Source organism: Struthio camelus, chromosome 1, assembly GCF_040807025.1.
Source record: "Struthio camelus isolate bStrCam1 chromosome 1, bStrCam1.hap1, whole genome shotgun sequence".
Taxonomy (NCBI): domain Eukaryota; kingdom Metazoa; phylum Chordata; class Aves; order Struthioniformes; family Struthionidae; genus Struthio; species Struthio camelus.
This window is the reverse complement of record NC_090942.1, coordinates 3,344,519-3,361,058: the sequence shown is the minus strand read 5'-3', so window position 1 is coordinate 3,361,058 and position 16,540 is coordinate 3,344,519. Positions and strand designations below refer to the sequence as shown.

At 48.2% G+C, this 16,540-nt stretch overlaps 1 protein-coding gene across 4 annotated transcripts in view; it reads right to left on the bottom strand.

The window, feature by feature from the left end:
- PLXNA4 (plexin A4) overlaps positions 1-16,540 on the bottom strand; it is a 461,571-nt gene that overhangs the window by 421,064 nt on the left and 23,967 nt on the right. For all 4 annotated transcript variants that reach the window (XM_068953849.1, XM_068953915.1, XM_068953978.1 and 1 more), the window contains one exon: positions 11,221-12,484. In XM_068953849.1, the coding sequence (XP_068809950.1) occupies positions 11,221-12,399 (1,179 nt within the window). In that variant the 5' untranslated portion in view covers positions 12,400-12,484. The remainder of the gene's footprint in view (positions 1-11,220; positions 12,485-16,540) is intronic.

The following is a 16,540-nucleotide window of genomic DNA, read 5'->3' as shown; positions in this document are numbered from 1 at the left end:
CAGCAGCAAAGCTCTGTGTTACGCACCTGAAACACAGCGGTACTTCCCTCCCCCTGGTGCTGCTGTAGCTGAGAAGGGGAGTTAGACCCCCAACGAGAGAAAATCTGGGATGAAAAGGGTGTCCTGTGCAGGCAGAAAGGCGATTCTGGGAGAGGGAGAAGTGCTCTTTTAGCCAGCTGCTGCGTTTCACCGTAAAGGATGTCACATTTCCACAATGGGTCAAAGGCTGACTATATACACATTCCTGCTAGACATCAACTGCAATGCTTGGAGAGATGTAAGGAGAGACTGGCCCTCCGTCCTCTCTAGCTGTGTCCCCATAATCCTGAGCATCCTTGCAGAAATACGGGATTCCCTCAGGCGTATCTGTCCAAGAGATGCCTAACAAAGAGATGTTCCCTGCCCCAAATTACAGAGTCTCATGTCCGTTTTCACCAGGACACGACAGCCAACGTTGCATGACCCTTCAAGAGTTTCCACAGGAATATCGTTGCTGCTTATTACACACGGTGCTGCGCAGGAGCCTTCTTTTGCTGACCTAGCTTCACTTTGGCAGACAATATGCCTGGCTGATTTTCTTCCAGTAGCTGCTGGCAGAAGAACGGTTAAACCTGGAGTGAGATGGAGCATTTCTGGCAGCTGAGAGACACCGCACATTCCTATTCCAGTAATGCACACCAGCGCCTCGCCGGATAGAGTCCAGATGCCTACCCTATGCCGGCATCACCAGAGAATCTCTGCTGAATCACAATTCCTATAATTATTATTTTGTTACACAGATAAAATTATCATTTGGGCTGCAAAGTGCCGTGCACACCAACAGTGCTATACAAATTAAACAACAACGCTGCTTTGCATGCAGACAGCACCTTTGCCCAGAGATCCCAGAGCCGCTTAAAAGCATTAATTAAGCCTCACCACGGTCCTGCAAAGGTAAGCTAAGTGTTGTAATGAATGACTTGTATGTGCTGTTGCTCTTCAGTGTGGGGAAATTGAGAGAGCTCTGCTGGGTATCTGAGGCCATGGGTTTCTCACCAAATAACTGCAAGCCGGCCGAGCTCGACGGCTGCGCATCTGCACCAGGGAGAACCGAGCTGTGCCTGCTTCTATCATCTCAGGAAAAATGAACGTGAGGAAGCCTGGTTATCAGTTTAAACAACAAAATAAAGCGCTCGAGCCATGGAAAGAAAAATCCCTCATTTGCTGCCTCCTCTGTCTGTGCCGATCTCAGTATTTGAGGAATGCAGAGCACTTGTGTCAGCCGAGTATAAATTCACTCAAGCCATTAAGCTCAAACTCTCCCTGCATCTGAAAGCGGGACTGTGCAGCCGAAGGCTGCAGCCAGCCCTCAGGAGCAGGGACACCATTACAATTACGGCCCTGTGTTTCTTGGCTCGGGATCCCGACCAATAGCCCCGACCCATTGATAAGTGCTGGGTCATTCCCTCATTAGGAGGAGTACGTTTTTATTATTCCCTTCTGCACGCTCTCTTACTCTGCCTCTCCCCCTCCCTGTCTGTATCCGAATACGCGCCTGGCTAATATCACTTGTTTACAGGATAAATCAACTGAACAAATCCTATTATATTTTGGAACACTGACAACGACGGGGTAATGACATTGAAACAGGGAAAATACGATGTTGTTCCTACTGATCTAATGTCACCCACATGCTCTATCAGCTATGCCAACTTCAATACTGTATGGAGGAAACAGAGGTCTCTCTGTCTTTCCGTGGAGTCACCATTTAGATGCACACACAACTGGCTGTCGTGCCTTTGCTGTGCTTCAAGTGGTTCTTTAACTACTTTAAATATTACTTCCACAGAATCTGCACCATAAAGCAGAAAATACTGGGGTTGCAACAGTTGGTAGCTGCTAGAGTTAAGTGACAAGAGGTTGATGGCACAGGGAAGATTTTGGATACTGTGGACTGCATTGCTATTATATGAAGCATATACATACTACAGCAGCAGAGTCTGTACTTGAGTCCTTATTATTCAGCTTCAAGTCCCAGAAGTCTCAGCCCCAGAGACCTAGCATGATACTTTACAGAAACCTCTGGGATTGGGTTCCCCCGTACCTTCACTGGATGGCAATAAAAACACACTATCTATCTCATGGACATCCACAATCACTGCGCACTCTCAGGGGGGCATTGCTGCAAGAAGATTTGCTACTGCTGAAAGAAACGTACGGTGAAGATTTGCACTTTAGCAAGCGAAGCAAGGGTCCGTTCCCTGACCTTTACCTGTGCAAGGGAGCAGGTCTGACAAGAAGGATGATTTGGAAGTAGATGTTTGTCAGGAGATCCAGAATTCATCTGCAGCTCCAGCCTGAATTTGGGCACACCTCCCCCGCCAGGTGCATGTTGCCTCTGCCCGTGCACTGAGCCATGGGGGCAAACACGACACAAGGTCCCAATACTGTTGTCATGTTACCAGAAGACATGGAGAGTGTTATTAAATGCTCTCTCGAACAAAGATACAGCAAAAGCACATCTCATCGCAGACGCCGTGTTGGGCCTGTCCAAAGTCCTGCCCAGGCAGGGGCAGAAATATGGTCAGATAGGGCTTGGTCATTTTTCTGTAGGGACAATGGCCTTTCTCATCTCCATCTTGCCTCCTGACACTGGCCATCCTTTAGGTAGACAAGTCCAACACCTGTGCAAACCCCACCTGATGGAATGGAGATCTCCAGCTGCAGCTTTTCCGGGGAAACAAGTAAACTTGCTTATTTCAGGGGCCAAAAAAAAAGCGCTATGTTACGCATGTGACGGAATATAAAATAAATATAGAGAGCTCATCAGACCATTCCCAGAGATTATACATATTAGCTGATTCTCCAAGCAGTAAGACAGGCCATGTACTGTTTTTCACGCTGCACAGCTCCACTTGCATGAGGCAAGCAAGAAAGGGTCTATGCAGGATTTGGCCCATAAAGCAATGCTGAATGCAGCATACCCTCGACTCCTTTTCTCAACAGAACAGTTATTGTACAAACCCCAGTGCTCGCCTGCCCCCAATCCGGAGATGCTTTAAATAGCATTGGACTCATGCAGGGAGCTGAAGTTACTTCGCTTCTGGCTTTTCCAGGATGGCTGAGTTCTGCTAGTGCTTTTTTTTTTTTTTTTTTTTTTAAAAAAAAAGCTGTTGTGTAAGCATTCCCCTCGGCCTGCCAGGCGACCTCCCGGCGAGGCAATATGAGGTCAGGTTTGTGAAGGAGCTGATCAGCCAGCGTGGAAGCAAAAGCAAGGAGATCATATGGAGCCCTCAAAAAATGTAAGGCTGAGCCACGTGCGCCAGCGCGTCTCAACCACATAAGAAAACAGCCTGGGTCGCTTGCAAGGGAAGCAATGAAGAGCAGTTCCCAGCAACAAATCTAATCATCCCTGTGGCAAGGAGTGCAGGCAACGATGGAGAAGCCAGCATCTCACTCACCTGCAGGAGCAGCTGCTGAGGGACCACCAGGACCCTAGGTTGATGCTGAGAGATGCTGAAGCAGAGCCTACGTGGGCTGGGGAGGGGATCACAGTGGGGGAGGGAGCTGCGCCTTAAATATCTCAGACACAACAGCCCGTCAGCAGCCTTGGGCCCTGAGCCGTCCTCAATGAACATTTTGTGTGAGTAGGGTCAAACAGACGCAAGGAGCCAGGAGGGAACAGCACAGCGCGCACGGGTTTGGCCCCTGGCCACTTAAAGGCATAGGGTTTCCTCTTTCCTTATGTTCGGGAAGTAAATAAAAGGGTTTGAGAAGGAGGCCGTTTCCGAAGCTTGCTTTTTTTCTCTCTACTTTAAGAGAAAAAAGGAGGATTTTTGAAGGAGGGTTTTGGGACAGGGTTATGGTATGAAGGCAACTAATTACAGCCAGTATTATTTATGCATGCGCACTGATCTGGAGGTATCCTTTCAAGGACAGATGTTTAATATCGAGGAACATACTTAATACCTCAAACGCAATCATCCTCTCCATGCAATTAGGCCCTGATTTATAGCACTTAAGTACAAGCTTCACTTTACATAGGTGCTTAAGAGTTTTGTTTTTTTTTTCTTCCTCTCTTCCCCAGGGCCTCCAAAGCCACTTTTCCTGCCTGGTGTGCCAAGTACTTTACGGAGACAGGGAAGTGTCCTTATCCCTGCTGGCTCAAAGCACAGAGGTGGCACTTTGGAGAAAGGGCTGTCACCAAGGGAAAAGTGAAGATGAATCCATGCAGTGCTTGAGAAGCCATGCAAATGAGCGCTCATCAGGTTGGCATTTGCACGTCCTCCCAAAGAAGCGGTGAGCTTTCGAGGATGTCCAGGGGAATGAGCTGTTGCCAGAAGCTATGCCCAGGCTGAACTGAGAGCTCACACAGTTATTGGAGAAGACTTGTGCTCACCCAGTGCAGTGATCTCACAACTCCATTAAGCCTCAACTGTCCTGACCCTGGCAGACCATGAACACTGGGCATGCTAATCAATGAATTAATGCTAGTTAGTTAATGAGCCTGCCTAGACGCCTCCCAGAGGAAGAGATGGGGAGACTTTCCTAAGTCTGGTTACAGAGGGGTCAAGACTTTTTTCAGAGCGGTGGAGATTTGAATTCAGCTGCTCTCCATTAGCCTGGGAAGCACAGCCCCAGATATCTCAGGTCACTTTCACCCCTGAAAATAACCATGAGAAACACCAGCTAAGTTGCTGGAGAGAGCTCCTTGCTTCTCCTCTTGCCCAAGCTGCCCCACGTAGCAAGGCAACAGCATTTGTCCCCGATGAAGTGTCTTTCATGTCAGAGCACCACCTGCTTTGCCGGGAAGGCCACGGTCAGACCTTCTAGAGACGGAGAAACGAGGAGTGAGAAGGTGGGTGGATGGAGGGACTTGCAAACTACAGAGTTCAGTAGTGCAAATGCCAGGCCAGGGCCGGCCCCTGCAATAAAGCCTTCGCACCACTCCAGCTCGCAGCGTGGACGAAGGACGCCTGTCATCTCTTATCAGAGTTGCTGGGCTCAGCAAGTCTCTCCGACAAAACACTCCACACAAACGCAATGCCGTCCAATACAAACTGATGTGACCAATTACACAAATACAGAGCTGGCAGCAAGAAGCCTGTTTGCGCCGTCTCACAGTCTCCAGTGAGCATTCCCTGCGAGGCACTGCTGCGTTTCTGAGCCTACCGACTCTGCACAGCCTGTGCTGTGTCACTTTTTGGGTTCTGCTCTTGCTCGCGTCTTTAGAGTAAGAAAAAGGAAAGCACCGTTCAAGGCTGACCAAGAAGTGGTCCTTAAAACTTCAAGAGTACTGAAGGTAGATCTCCCAGGAAGGCAGAAATACGAGCTTTCGGTTTTGGACTAACTGCAGTTTGTTTTTAGCCTGGCGAGGAGACACAGCAGAGTCAGACTGAGCTGACAGGCATGCCGTTAAGAGGGCGCTGCAGAGTAGCAAGGAGGAAACCCAGAAGGACCTTCGGATCGCAAACGTAGGCCTGTATAACGTGGACTAAAAGAGCACGCACAAAACTCTTACATGTGGCTCTTCCAATAGAGATGAGCAAAAAGCCCTACCACGCTAGCATGAGTGGCGTTGACCCTGCAGAGATTTACTTACGATAGCTCTACTAGTTAGCAGTGACGCTATGAGATCTAATGAAACTGATAGCCTGCTCCTGTGACTGTGAGTCATTCCCCAAGGCAAAAGGCAGGCTCACATACCCGTCCAATCCAGGCAAGGAGAAACGGGCAGGCGCTGGTGTGAAAAATGTGAAAGCAACGGCATCACATGGACCTCCTTCCATGTATTCCTTTTTTCAGGGCCCAAGTAAAAATAAGCAACCTTCCATTTCACCTCAGCCTTTCTCTTTTAAGGGAAAATGATGGGGTAAGTGACAGGTAGAGATAGCAATTCCTTTTTTTTTTTTTTTTTAAATGATAAAGTAACTTTTCTTCTAGCCCCTTGAAATGCCCTCTTCTTTCCAGCAACTCCAGGCTGTGTTCTTCTTTTTAAAGGACTCTGTTTTGCTATCTCCCTTGCTACAGAGGAACCCAACAGCAAGGATCTTATTTCCTCTTCCTGCAGCAATTGGGACCTTTGGGCACAGCACCAGGATTCAAGAGTGAACTGAATCCTAAACCGCAGCTAAGCTGCAAGTCACGTTTTACTGTGCTTTAGCAACCGCTCCTGTAAAACAGGGATAACACTGCTCCCCATCTTGGCATCTCAGAGGTGCTTTGTCATACCTGGGTGTTATTAGCACCAGAGATGACAAATGCAAGCTGATACGCCCTTGGGAGGAAGAAGAAAATAAAGAAATAGGCAAACTGTAGGAAAATAGTGGCCACCCCCTCGCCAGCAGCATCTGGAGTCAGGTTGACTTTATCTTATACCATATACACAGCCCTCTGTCACTGGAGCGGGAAATGCCCCCTCCTAGCCTGATGGCATGAAGCAGGCCTACGCATCACAGGACCCATGGACGAGTCCCAAAGATCGAGCAGCGCTCCAGCTCCATGAACCATCTGCGATGGGCAGAAGGATTGCGGGGAAAACAGGAGGGAGCCCATGGGAGGAACAGACATACAGAGGGGACGCAGGACTCACAGGACTCTGGGCACTGCTAAGTGCAGCAGCGCCTTGAAGCATCTTTTCAGAAGCAGCCTTCGTAGCCAAGTCGACGATCAGCCAGTGACTCGAATCCCAAATATACCACTTCGCATACCCTCCATTAGCGAAGTGTTGGAAAAATATTGTCCAGCTCTTTACACAAGGCCTTTTGTTGGCTGGTCAGCTTCAAAAACATTTCTTTTCTCCCCCAAGTGACAATGCTGCCATGAAAAACAGGAAGAGATTGAATACAGTAATTTGAACAGTCAAACTCTATTTCCTGCCAAAAGGAAAAGAAAACACCAGCAACAGGCAGAAGCCAGGCAATAGCTGGGGACAGGCATTTTGATTATCTTGGACAGATATTTGCACTGTGTATCCGGTAAAAGCTGCAGTGACGGAGGTGACACCTTTTCATTTCAGGGACTCGAGTTTGTTAGTCTGCGGTGCGGCAGGTGATGCTGTGAATCAGATCAGGCTGACGAAGAGACTGAGATCTCCCAGGATAAAAGCCCTGGGCTGGAACCAGTTCCTAAGCTGACAGCTGGGATCACATGCCAGCAAGACATCGTATTTGGAGCTTCGTTGCAAGCCAAGGCTCCAGCAAGGATCCCTGCTCCTCTCACACCTCCCCAGCAGACCCTGGCACGCTCAGTCTCCAACACTTTCCTCTTCTTCTTCCACCCTTGGGTGTCCCACACAGCAGTTCGACTTCTCCTGAAGAGTGGAAAAGGCTCCCTTGGCTCAACGACTGAGGTTCCCTGTAGCGCAATTTTTAGTGGGTTTCAAAACGCACCTATTGTTAATTCTATTCCATACTACTGCAAATCAACACATCGCCCAGTGATCAAGTCCTGTACTGAAACAGCCCGTTTTCAATTCCTTCCTCCTCCCATACTGACTTTGTTTTAAAAATAACCAGCACTTCATAATGGTATCAACAATACTTTCGGTTAATTACGAAGCTTGGGAAGCATACTTGAACCACAGACTTCTTTTTCCAACACGAAGATTGTTTCCAGTTTTAAAACACCTTTTTTTCCCCCGAACAACCCCTCCTTCTGCAAGTACCCTGCACTTCTGTACACCCTCGCTCACTGTGCTGCGTGGATTGATGCACCGTCCTGCACCACAGGAGCTGCTGCACTTCAGTGATGCACAAAGCAGTTGCTAGATAGAGGAAGAGAATGAATGTGTCCTCTGTGGCTACGGAAGTAGTAATGCCTTCAATATCAGGAAAGGAGATTTAGATTAGACATAAGGAAAAGCTTCCTGGTAGCAAAGACAGATCATCTAGGGAGAGAGAGGAATCTCTATCACTGGAGGTTAAGAATAGGTGAGACAAACATCTGTCAGGAATGCTGTAAGGAAGGCAGAAGGGCAAACCAGATGACCTCATAAGGCTCTTTTTTCCCAGCCCCATTTTCCTCTGATTGTATGAATTTCTAAGCATTTCGGGTCAAGCATACCGTTTAAATATGAGTTATTATCATGTATTTGCAAGGTACTGACAGAGAAGAAAACCAGAGAGGTATTACCTGGAGCTATTCATCACCTGAGTGAACATCACCAATTTGCAAATCAGCTGCCCAGTCATAAAAATTGATCGGGTTTCCCTGATTTATGCTGAAGATTAAGAGGAGGACAGCTGTAACGTCGGGGCGGGGGGGAACATGCATTGAGGATCTTCCCTTCATCTACGGGCTTTCACGTTTCCCAGTCTGAAAATTCTGCTGTTACCCTGCTGAAACCTGCAGCGCCTGGTTTAATTCCCTCAGACATGCACTGTCAGCATGACAGAGGCACAGACTCATTACACAGTTGTGCTTCCATCCTTTGCCGTCACACCAGGTTTGCAAACCAGACCAGGGCAAGTCCCAAGGACATCCAGTTCTGCAGGACATCTGGAAACACGGCGTCTCCAACTACTCATTGACTGTGACACATAGTGCCTTCAACCCAGCTTGCTGGCAGGTCCTACCTGACCTCAGCTGTCCCAGCTCCAGCTGCACCAGCAAAGCTGCCTGACCGGAGAAGCTGCAGACTCTGCGCTTTCCTGCTCCAGCCAAGCGCATTGCTCCGCCACCTCCCCGCAATTATTTGTGCACATAGTGCAGGCTAGGAGAGCCATGCCAGGAACAGTCCCTGAGAGACTCCACTTGCCCTGAAGTGACCTTGAACAAGCATTACACCAAGGCAGAAACAGGAGCAGATTCACACACAGACCCTCTCTGAGTCAGTTATTGCCCTGTTAGAAAAATATGTGATGTCAAAAGCCAGACCTGACCGTGCTCCGGGATGCAGGGACAGTGTGGTGAGCCCAGCTCCAGACTCCATGGTCCTATGGTCAATATCACAAAGAAAGACTGGACTATGTCTTCTAACAGGGTTTCTCTGCAATGCTGGATGGAGCTTTCCCACTGCTTCTCTCTACCTATCTGCTAACTGGCAAGCGTGTCAGCTGTATCCGTTCACATGCAGGATTTCAGCTGCTGGAGGCAGGGCAGCAAAGCCGAAGTTCAGTTTCAGCCTTGAGCACAGGCAGGCTAAACCTCTATCTGCACCAAGAGAGAAACATTTGTCCGCATAAACCAGCGACAGTCACACTGGTGGCTTTGTAACCGCTTTTATACCTGCTGCAGGTACATGTACTAAAAGGGAGAGGAACAATGCAATAGCAATGAGGACGTAAGCAAAGGAGACAAGGCCCTCACAGACAGGTATCCCGTCTCTAAAATACTTCACCATCCACCAAATGTTTTCCAAGCTTAGTGGCTGAACTCTGCAAACCTTATAGCAGCCAAATCAGTAATGCCTCGTCTCTTGGGCAGCACAGCTGAACTCGGACAGGGCTTGCCAGCAGCTCTAAGTAAACTCAGTTTAAGGAGAGCACAGCCCACAGCTGTTACACTTTTCAGAAGTCCTTTTTTTTTTTCAGGGCTCTCCAGGCTCTTTCTCCAGCTGCGAAACATTAGCATCTCTGCTTTACAGAGAAGAAATGCGGTCACAAAAGTGCTGTAGCAGTTTTCCCTGGTTGTGTCACCCAGTCGCTTGTTCCTTGTCCTCTCCCCAACCTCTGCAATCCTATGCCTCCAAATCCTATCAGTCATCTTCATCTAGGAGTCACCAAAAGGGGCACAGGGAAGCTGTTGGCCTTTCTGCTCGTGTCTAAAGCCACAGGAGCCGGGTGACTGATGGGCTCCAAACCTCCTGATTCGAGAGGTCCAATATTAAAAGCATCTATATGGAGCACAGGCAGACTTGATCTGCAAATACATGGCAAGGCTTAACAGTTCAAGAAAGTAACTCCAACGGGAAACAGCTTAAATCTAAAGCCAGCTCTTTGAATGTGCAGCGGTCGTGAGGTAAAACAAAAAAATCAAAGCCAGACTTGGGTATAGTCTGTCTCCCTGTGCAATACTCCATATGGAGTTTTGCTACTGAGGCGGGTCTAGACAGAAGAGAGCCCACTGAAAAGAAGAGCCCAAACCTCCCCACCTGCGGCACAGGGCTGAGAGAGCAGCGTGAGCTCACACGATGATGCTGAGGGCACAGGTGTAAAAGGGGATTAGGACAGAGTAAGTCGGGATCAGTCTCCTCCTCCTTCTGTGCTTCTCTCAGTCCCTCCTCGTCCAGCAAAGGAGCAGCAGCAGGGATCCCCCAGTAAAGGAGCTCTGGGTACAAACAGTGCTGGAGCGACCTCCCACCCCAAGTCCTGCCTCTGCCATGAGATTATGGGGCAGAAAAGCACTCTGGTGTTTCTCCGTATTCCCTTTGCTCAGACTTGAACTTGCCTCTCACTTGAAAGAGCTAATTAAGGCAGGACATCAAAGCCCAGAGAGGCAACGAGTACAGCAGCCTGGATGCAGCACAGGCTGTAATGCTGATTTCTGTGCATCGTATCAAAGGCGGCGCTATACCAGCTAGGTTGACGCAGATTTCTGCAATGGTAGTTTACTGAATTGACGGAGTAAATAAGATAATTTCTTAAGATGATTTGTAGGTCAGGTAGATCAATCTCTCCCCTAATCCGACCCTTAAATCTTGTAGCATTTAAACATTGATTTGTAGCCAGACCTTAATTTTTCAGTGCACAGACAGCGCAGAGCTGACTAGAAACAGGAAGACAAGGGACTTTGATGGTTAATGACCAGTACTTCTTAGTCCTAGAAGAAATGAAGCCTCAGCTTCACAAAGCTCCCTGAACAAATCCTACTCCAGCTCCAGCTCAGGAAGATAAAATTCCACTAGCAGACACAGAAACCAGCACAAGGTGTTGACATTATCTAAATCCTATTTTGGTTAAGGTATGAGGCAAGACTTCAGAAGGAAGCATGATTTCACCCATAATGAATTACACAGCGAAAAACCGAGAGCGGGTCAATTCTTCCTAAAGACTGCAAGGCCCCTTGGCTTAATTCATTAACAGTCATAACATTCCTGGGAAGTCAGAAAGTGATATCTTCCTCTGCTCATCCATGAGCAAACTGAGGCATGAACTGGTTAAATTAGGTCATGTGGTGAGCTGGAGGCAGAATCGCGACTGGAACAAAGCAGGCTCAGTTCCTCGTTCCTTGCCCTAATCACTGAGCCACTCAACAAACCCATGAAGAAGTTAAGCTTAGTTGGTTAGACGCTTGACTTACCGCACTGCTACAGGGAATGTCCTTGACTTTGAGCCAGGCCAAGTCTAACGTCCCCTCACCCCTGTAGCAGGATTGCAGTCTCTCCTTGATGCGGTCGTTGATCTTTTTCAGGACAAAGATGCAAAGAGCAGACTCATCCAAGGATTTCATCTTCCTTTTCTGACCTTTGGAGAAGACTGTGAAGAGAATATCGTCCTCAGGGCTGACACCCAAAGACCTCGCTAAGATGGCTCCAGCCTTGGACAAGTAGGCTGCCTGAAGCAACCGGTACTCCACTCCATTCTTCTCACAGCCGATGGGCACCTCAACGTAGGAGTTAAAGGCTGTGTCCTCCTTGCACAGCCGAACCAGCTTGGAGGTGTAAACCTGCTCCTTCGTGGTAGAACCAGGTGGTGAAATCATCTCAGGTTGCAGAGTTAAGAAATAGACAAAGTTACCACTGCTGAAGCCATAGATGTAGTAGATATCAAAGTCAGGGATGATGGTGAAGGTATCCGAGGGGATCTTGATCATAGATGCCACAAACTCGTCATGGAAGACGTATGCAAACATCCCATCTGCCTCGGAGTTTTTGGTGAGCTTTCTGCTGGAAATAGTGGGGAAATACTCAGGCTTGCCATCCACGGCAGTGGCAATGAACAACTTGTCATCCATGTTACTGTAAGAAACAATGACTCCAAAAACAGAGCCACTCTCGTTCACCCCAGAGAGGTAATGCTCCTTCTTGTGGAAGGGCTCTCCCAGTTTGAAGAGATCATCCAGCCTCAGAAGCTTACAGATGCCCTGGTAAAGACTCCCACAGGCTATCAGTCGGTTTTCCTTGTAGTCTATGAGGAGCATTTTGTTGATGTTGTTAGTGGGAGTCAAAGGTTCATTGCAGGTTTGAACTATCCTAGGAGGATAACACTTGGGATTATCTTCATCAGGACCAGTCTGATGGGTCACCAGGACCTTCAAGTCACTGGAGAGTTTATAGATCCTGTTGACAGCTCCCAAGTAAATAAGCCCAGTTCTTTCATCAACCACCAAGTGATTAAAGGTTCCCTCTGCTTGGTCTCCACTGAAAGTGATGAAGGGCCTCTTTGGGTGGGGTGGCTGCTGCCTAGCAAGAGATGACACTGTGGCAGAGAGCAGGAGGTGAGAAACCAGGCAAGTCCATTTCCACATGGCTGGTGGCATGATTAGAAAAGTTTGTATTCCCAAGAGAACAAGGATTAAAAGCTGTAAGTGTCTTCAAAACACCAATTCCCTGGCAGATTTTGTCCTACAAGCAAAGAGAAAAGAAAACAAAAGTACATTACTGTGGAGTATTTTTTGCCTCCTCCTTCCTTCACAACCGTGTCATCATCCGAGCATGTTTAATTGCTAATCCTCCCTTTCTCATCTCTGAGCTCTCTACTGAGAACAAGCACAAAGGCAACCCTCCTGAAAGAAACGATGCTGGTAGAAAGAGCAGTAATCACATAGCAGAAAAATAAATCTGCACCCTCTTACCCTCCGTTACACAAACATGTGCCCCACAGCGCAGCACAGAAATCCACTGGAAGCTAGAGCTGTGCAGAAGGCTAATGGTAGAAACATCAAGCAATATCATTATTTGTACTACCAGCTTTGACCCATTCATTTATTTGCTGTCTAAGAAGACAGAACTTGAGAAGGATTACTGTTCTGCTCTTCTGGATGAGGGACTGAAGCCTGGAGAAGGTCAGGGACCTGCCTACAGGGAGAAGTCCAGATGGATACTGAGTTCTTCTGCAGCCCTCCAAGTTAGCCAGGAAGAAGCCAGCTTTGTTCTGACATTTAATATTCTTTCAGGGAGATGTTGGTCCAGAACAAGCCTGTTTGAATAGGCTCTCTGTGGCTTCCAGACTTAAGCTGCTTCACGCCTGTCCAGTTTGGAGGCCAGTTTGGTCTGCCAGCGTGCAGCGCCACATCTGCAGAGAGCACACAGCCAAGCAAGGAGGGAACTGAACACCGGGTCCCCTCGTCCCTTGGACTCTCAGCGGGAGACTGCCCTCCACCCATGGCACAGCCAAGAAGAAATCATCTAAAAGAGAGATACAGTTCCACTGGTGATCTCAGAGCACTGAGGAGAAAAGGGCTGTACAACTATCAGCAGTAATAAAGTCTAAAGAACCACGAAGTAGGGAAACTAACAGCCCAGCTTTGCACCTTTGCATTGCAATTTTCAGTGCAGCCAGAGGCAAAAGGCACTAGTGTCCAGGGACTGGCCTGGTGACGCACCAGAGAGAGGGAAGGGGACTTCCTTGCACTGCTGAGTCCCTAAAGTCTCCTGCATTTTAACCAGAGCGATAGGAGCTACAAGGGGTTCAAACCACTTCTGTAATTTGGTGAGCACATGACCAAGCCCTGTCTTTGCACCATGGAAATGCATTTTTCCATTCAATATATCCCTCTGCCTCCAGCTCCTCCTCTTCCTTTTTATGGCTACTTCAGTACCAAGAGCAGCCTTGGCCCTTTTTGGCCCTGTGGAGCGTGTGGGAGGTGGAGTACTACTGCCTTGGGTCTCACCAGCAGAAGTCCCTGCTAATCATTGGCTGTGCAATGGGCTGAGGCCTCTTCCTCTCTGTTCCCTGTTTAACATCAGGATCAGAATTTCACAAAACACCTCTTGCTTTTAAAAAGGACATGAGCCTGACCCCAGCTCTGAAGACCTTCGTGATTTGCATCTACTGCTTATGGGTCAGTGTCATATCACCTCCTTCAAAGAGTGACTTTCCTGAAATCAGGGAGCTGAGCAAAGGTGATGACAGCCAGCTCTGCACAAGGGCTTGAGGAGGCAGGTAGAAATCATTCCGTTTGCAAATGCAAGCAGGACGAAAGATGTGGCAATGACATAGATCTGGATTCACAGCTTTTTCCAATCTGTACAACTCTTCTAACATCACAGGAACTGCAAAATTTATTTCAAGAAATATTAACGTGAATAAATCTTTTTTTGACCTGTAGACTGATTAGATCTGGTAGTGTAAAGAATAAATCTGGGCTTGTAGAGCATCTGCCGCCAAAATATTTCAAAATTCTCACAGTAGCCAGAATTTCAAGGCGGTTGCGTGATCGCCTTGGGCTCCCACTGCCCTCCCTATCTCTGTAGCCCCGAGCATTTGATAGACAACGACCAAAGGTCATTTCACATTTACTTTAGGCATGTTTACCCTGTCCTGCTTCTCCTTTCTGGTCAAACAAATATTTAATAAAATTAAGCTTACACTGCAGAGTTCGCAAGACTGTCTTGCCAGCAAGAGGGGATTCTCCGCGGGGATACACAGGGCAGTCACGCAGGACTTTTAACAACCTTTATTACGATGGACCGAGCGACGACGGGATGAGCTCGCCCTGCACAACGATTCCTCTTTCAAAAGAGTCCATCCTTGAGAGAGTATCAGAAGAGAGAAGCTGGCCCTGTTTGAGTCCTGCTTTCAGAAACATCACGTGGTGACCCTGAACACTGGCTCCCGTCACTTATAAGTTACGATCCATATTTCTAACAGACATCGGTTTGATCAGGCACCAGCCAGACCTAGGAAGAAATTATTCTTTTAAACTACTAAGATATCTATTTTACCAGTATATTTTACTATATTTTGCTCCTCTTAGCCCTGCAGAGTCAGCGCAGCTGCAGGACAAGGAAATGGGAACTGCCATGACCTATAAACTGAAGAGCGAACTAAAAGCCCCTGTTCTGCAACAGGAGCCATCTGCCCAGAGGTCATTGCAGAGCCTGGGACTTGAGCTGCCACAACAAAAGAAAATCTGCCCATTAAAATAAGTGGCCGGCACAGCATAAAAGGAGATACACTGCCAGTCACAAAATCTTTGAGGCCCGGGCAGGTGAGAAACCCGATTGACTTTGAGATACAAAGGTGAGCCTCTCCCACATTTAGGGGTGGAGGGGGCAGCAAGGAGAACCTTCTCCTTGCAAAGCCAGTAAATTCGATCTGGAAACTAAAGAGACTCAAATGAGAAACTCTAGAGAGGCTAGATAAGTCCACTTTTGCAGCGGACAAGGGCATTTCAGAAATAATGAACCTGGTAGGCGAAGATCATCTGCAGAGGGAAGAGCCTCAACCGGCTGTCAGTGCTGGCAGCCACCAGGCAAGCACAGGAGCAACCCCTCACCAGCCTTTTGGGGCAAAGCAGGGAAACTGGGAGCCTGGAGTTATCTTGCTGTCTTCCAACAGCCATCTGAGCAGCCCTGGAAGAGGGCTTTTCTCTGCGTGCCGCTGGCACTCACCCCTTCCTTTTTGTCTGTGTGCTTGGGTTTTTTGCCCTGCATCCTGCAGCCTGGAGGCCCAATCACTGCTGGAGCCTCTAAGGGCTATAATTTGCAATTTGGGTTAACTGATAAATAACAGCAGAGGACAGAAGCAAGGAGGACTGGTTGTTTAGCTTGCGGAATAGAGCAGGGTTTGTACTACCCCTCAGAGGATGCACCAGGCAGGACTTATGCATGTCTTTCATTGCCCACATCTGGACAGGAGGAAATTACAGTAGCTGGGAAGACAAATAACATGGTGCCAGACATACCCCGTCTCTTGGACTGCTTGGCCTGCAAGAAACTAATTATAAAAAAAGCACAAATAAACAAAAGGTCTCACTGAGCAGGCAGTGAGGTCTGGGGTTAAGCTTTGATCTGGGTATTTCTAAAATAAACCCATACTAGAATCCCACAATGACCAGGCTCACCCTCTATTCCCCCCCGAGATGTGGTTAGCAGTGATGCCGTGACCTAGCATGCAGCACTCCCATGTGAGACCAGCCTGTCCCTCTGAGTGGCTCTACATGGCTCCTGCCCTCAACAGCCTCTTCATAAACGTACCCAAGATCCCCAGGAAGATCATACAGGTCCCTCAGCCCCAGGGATCAGTAAGGGAAGATCTTTTGGTGGAACCTAGCCCTCTTTTTTTCTCCTTTACTCAAACAACTGCCCCTCTGCTCTGCTGGATTTCTCATACACAGCAGGTGTGCTGAGAGGACCCTATAGGTCCCAACAGTGCTCTAAACGCATCCTCTCCAGGCTGAATCTCCTGAGTGAGTCTCTTTTCTCCAAGGACCGTGAAAGAGCAGAGATTCTGCTACCTCTTTCTCTGACCATGGTTAAAGCAGTGATGCCACACAACCTTCATGACATGCAGAGGTCCCAAAGGAAGATGCCGTTCTTTCTCCAAAAGAGGAGCTACGTCAGATCTGAACCTCTACAGGGCAGAGGAAAATGGAGCAGATGAAGCCCTCTCCTAAAGCCAATCTGGCTCATACAAGGCTCTTTCCAGGAGACAGTCCATCTCTGTCCACAGTCAGC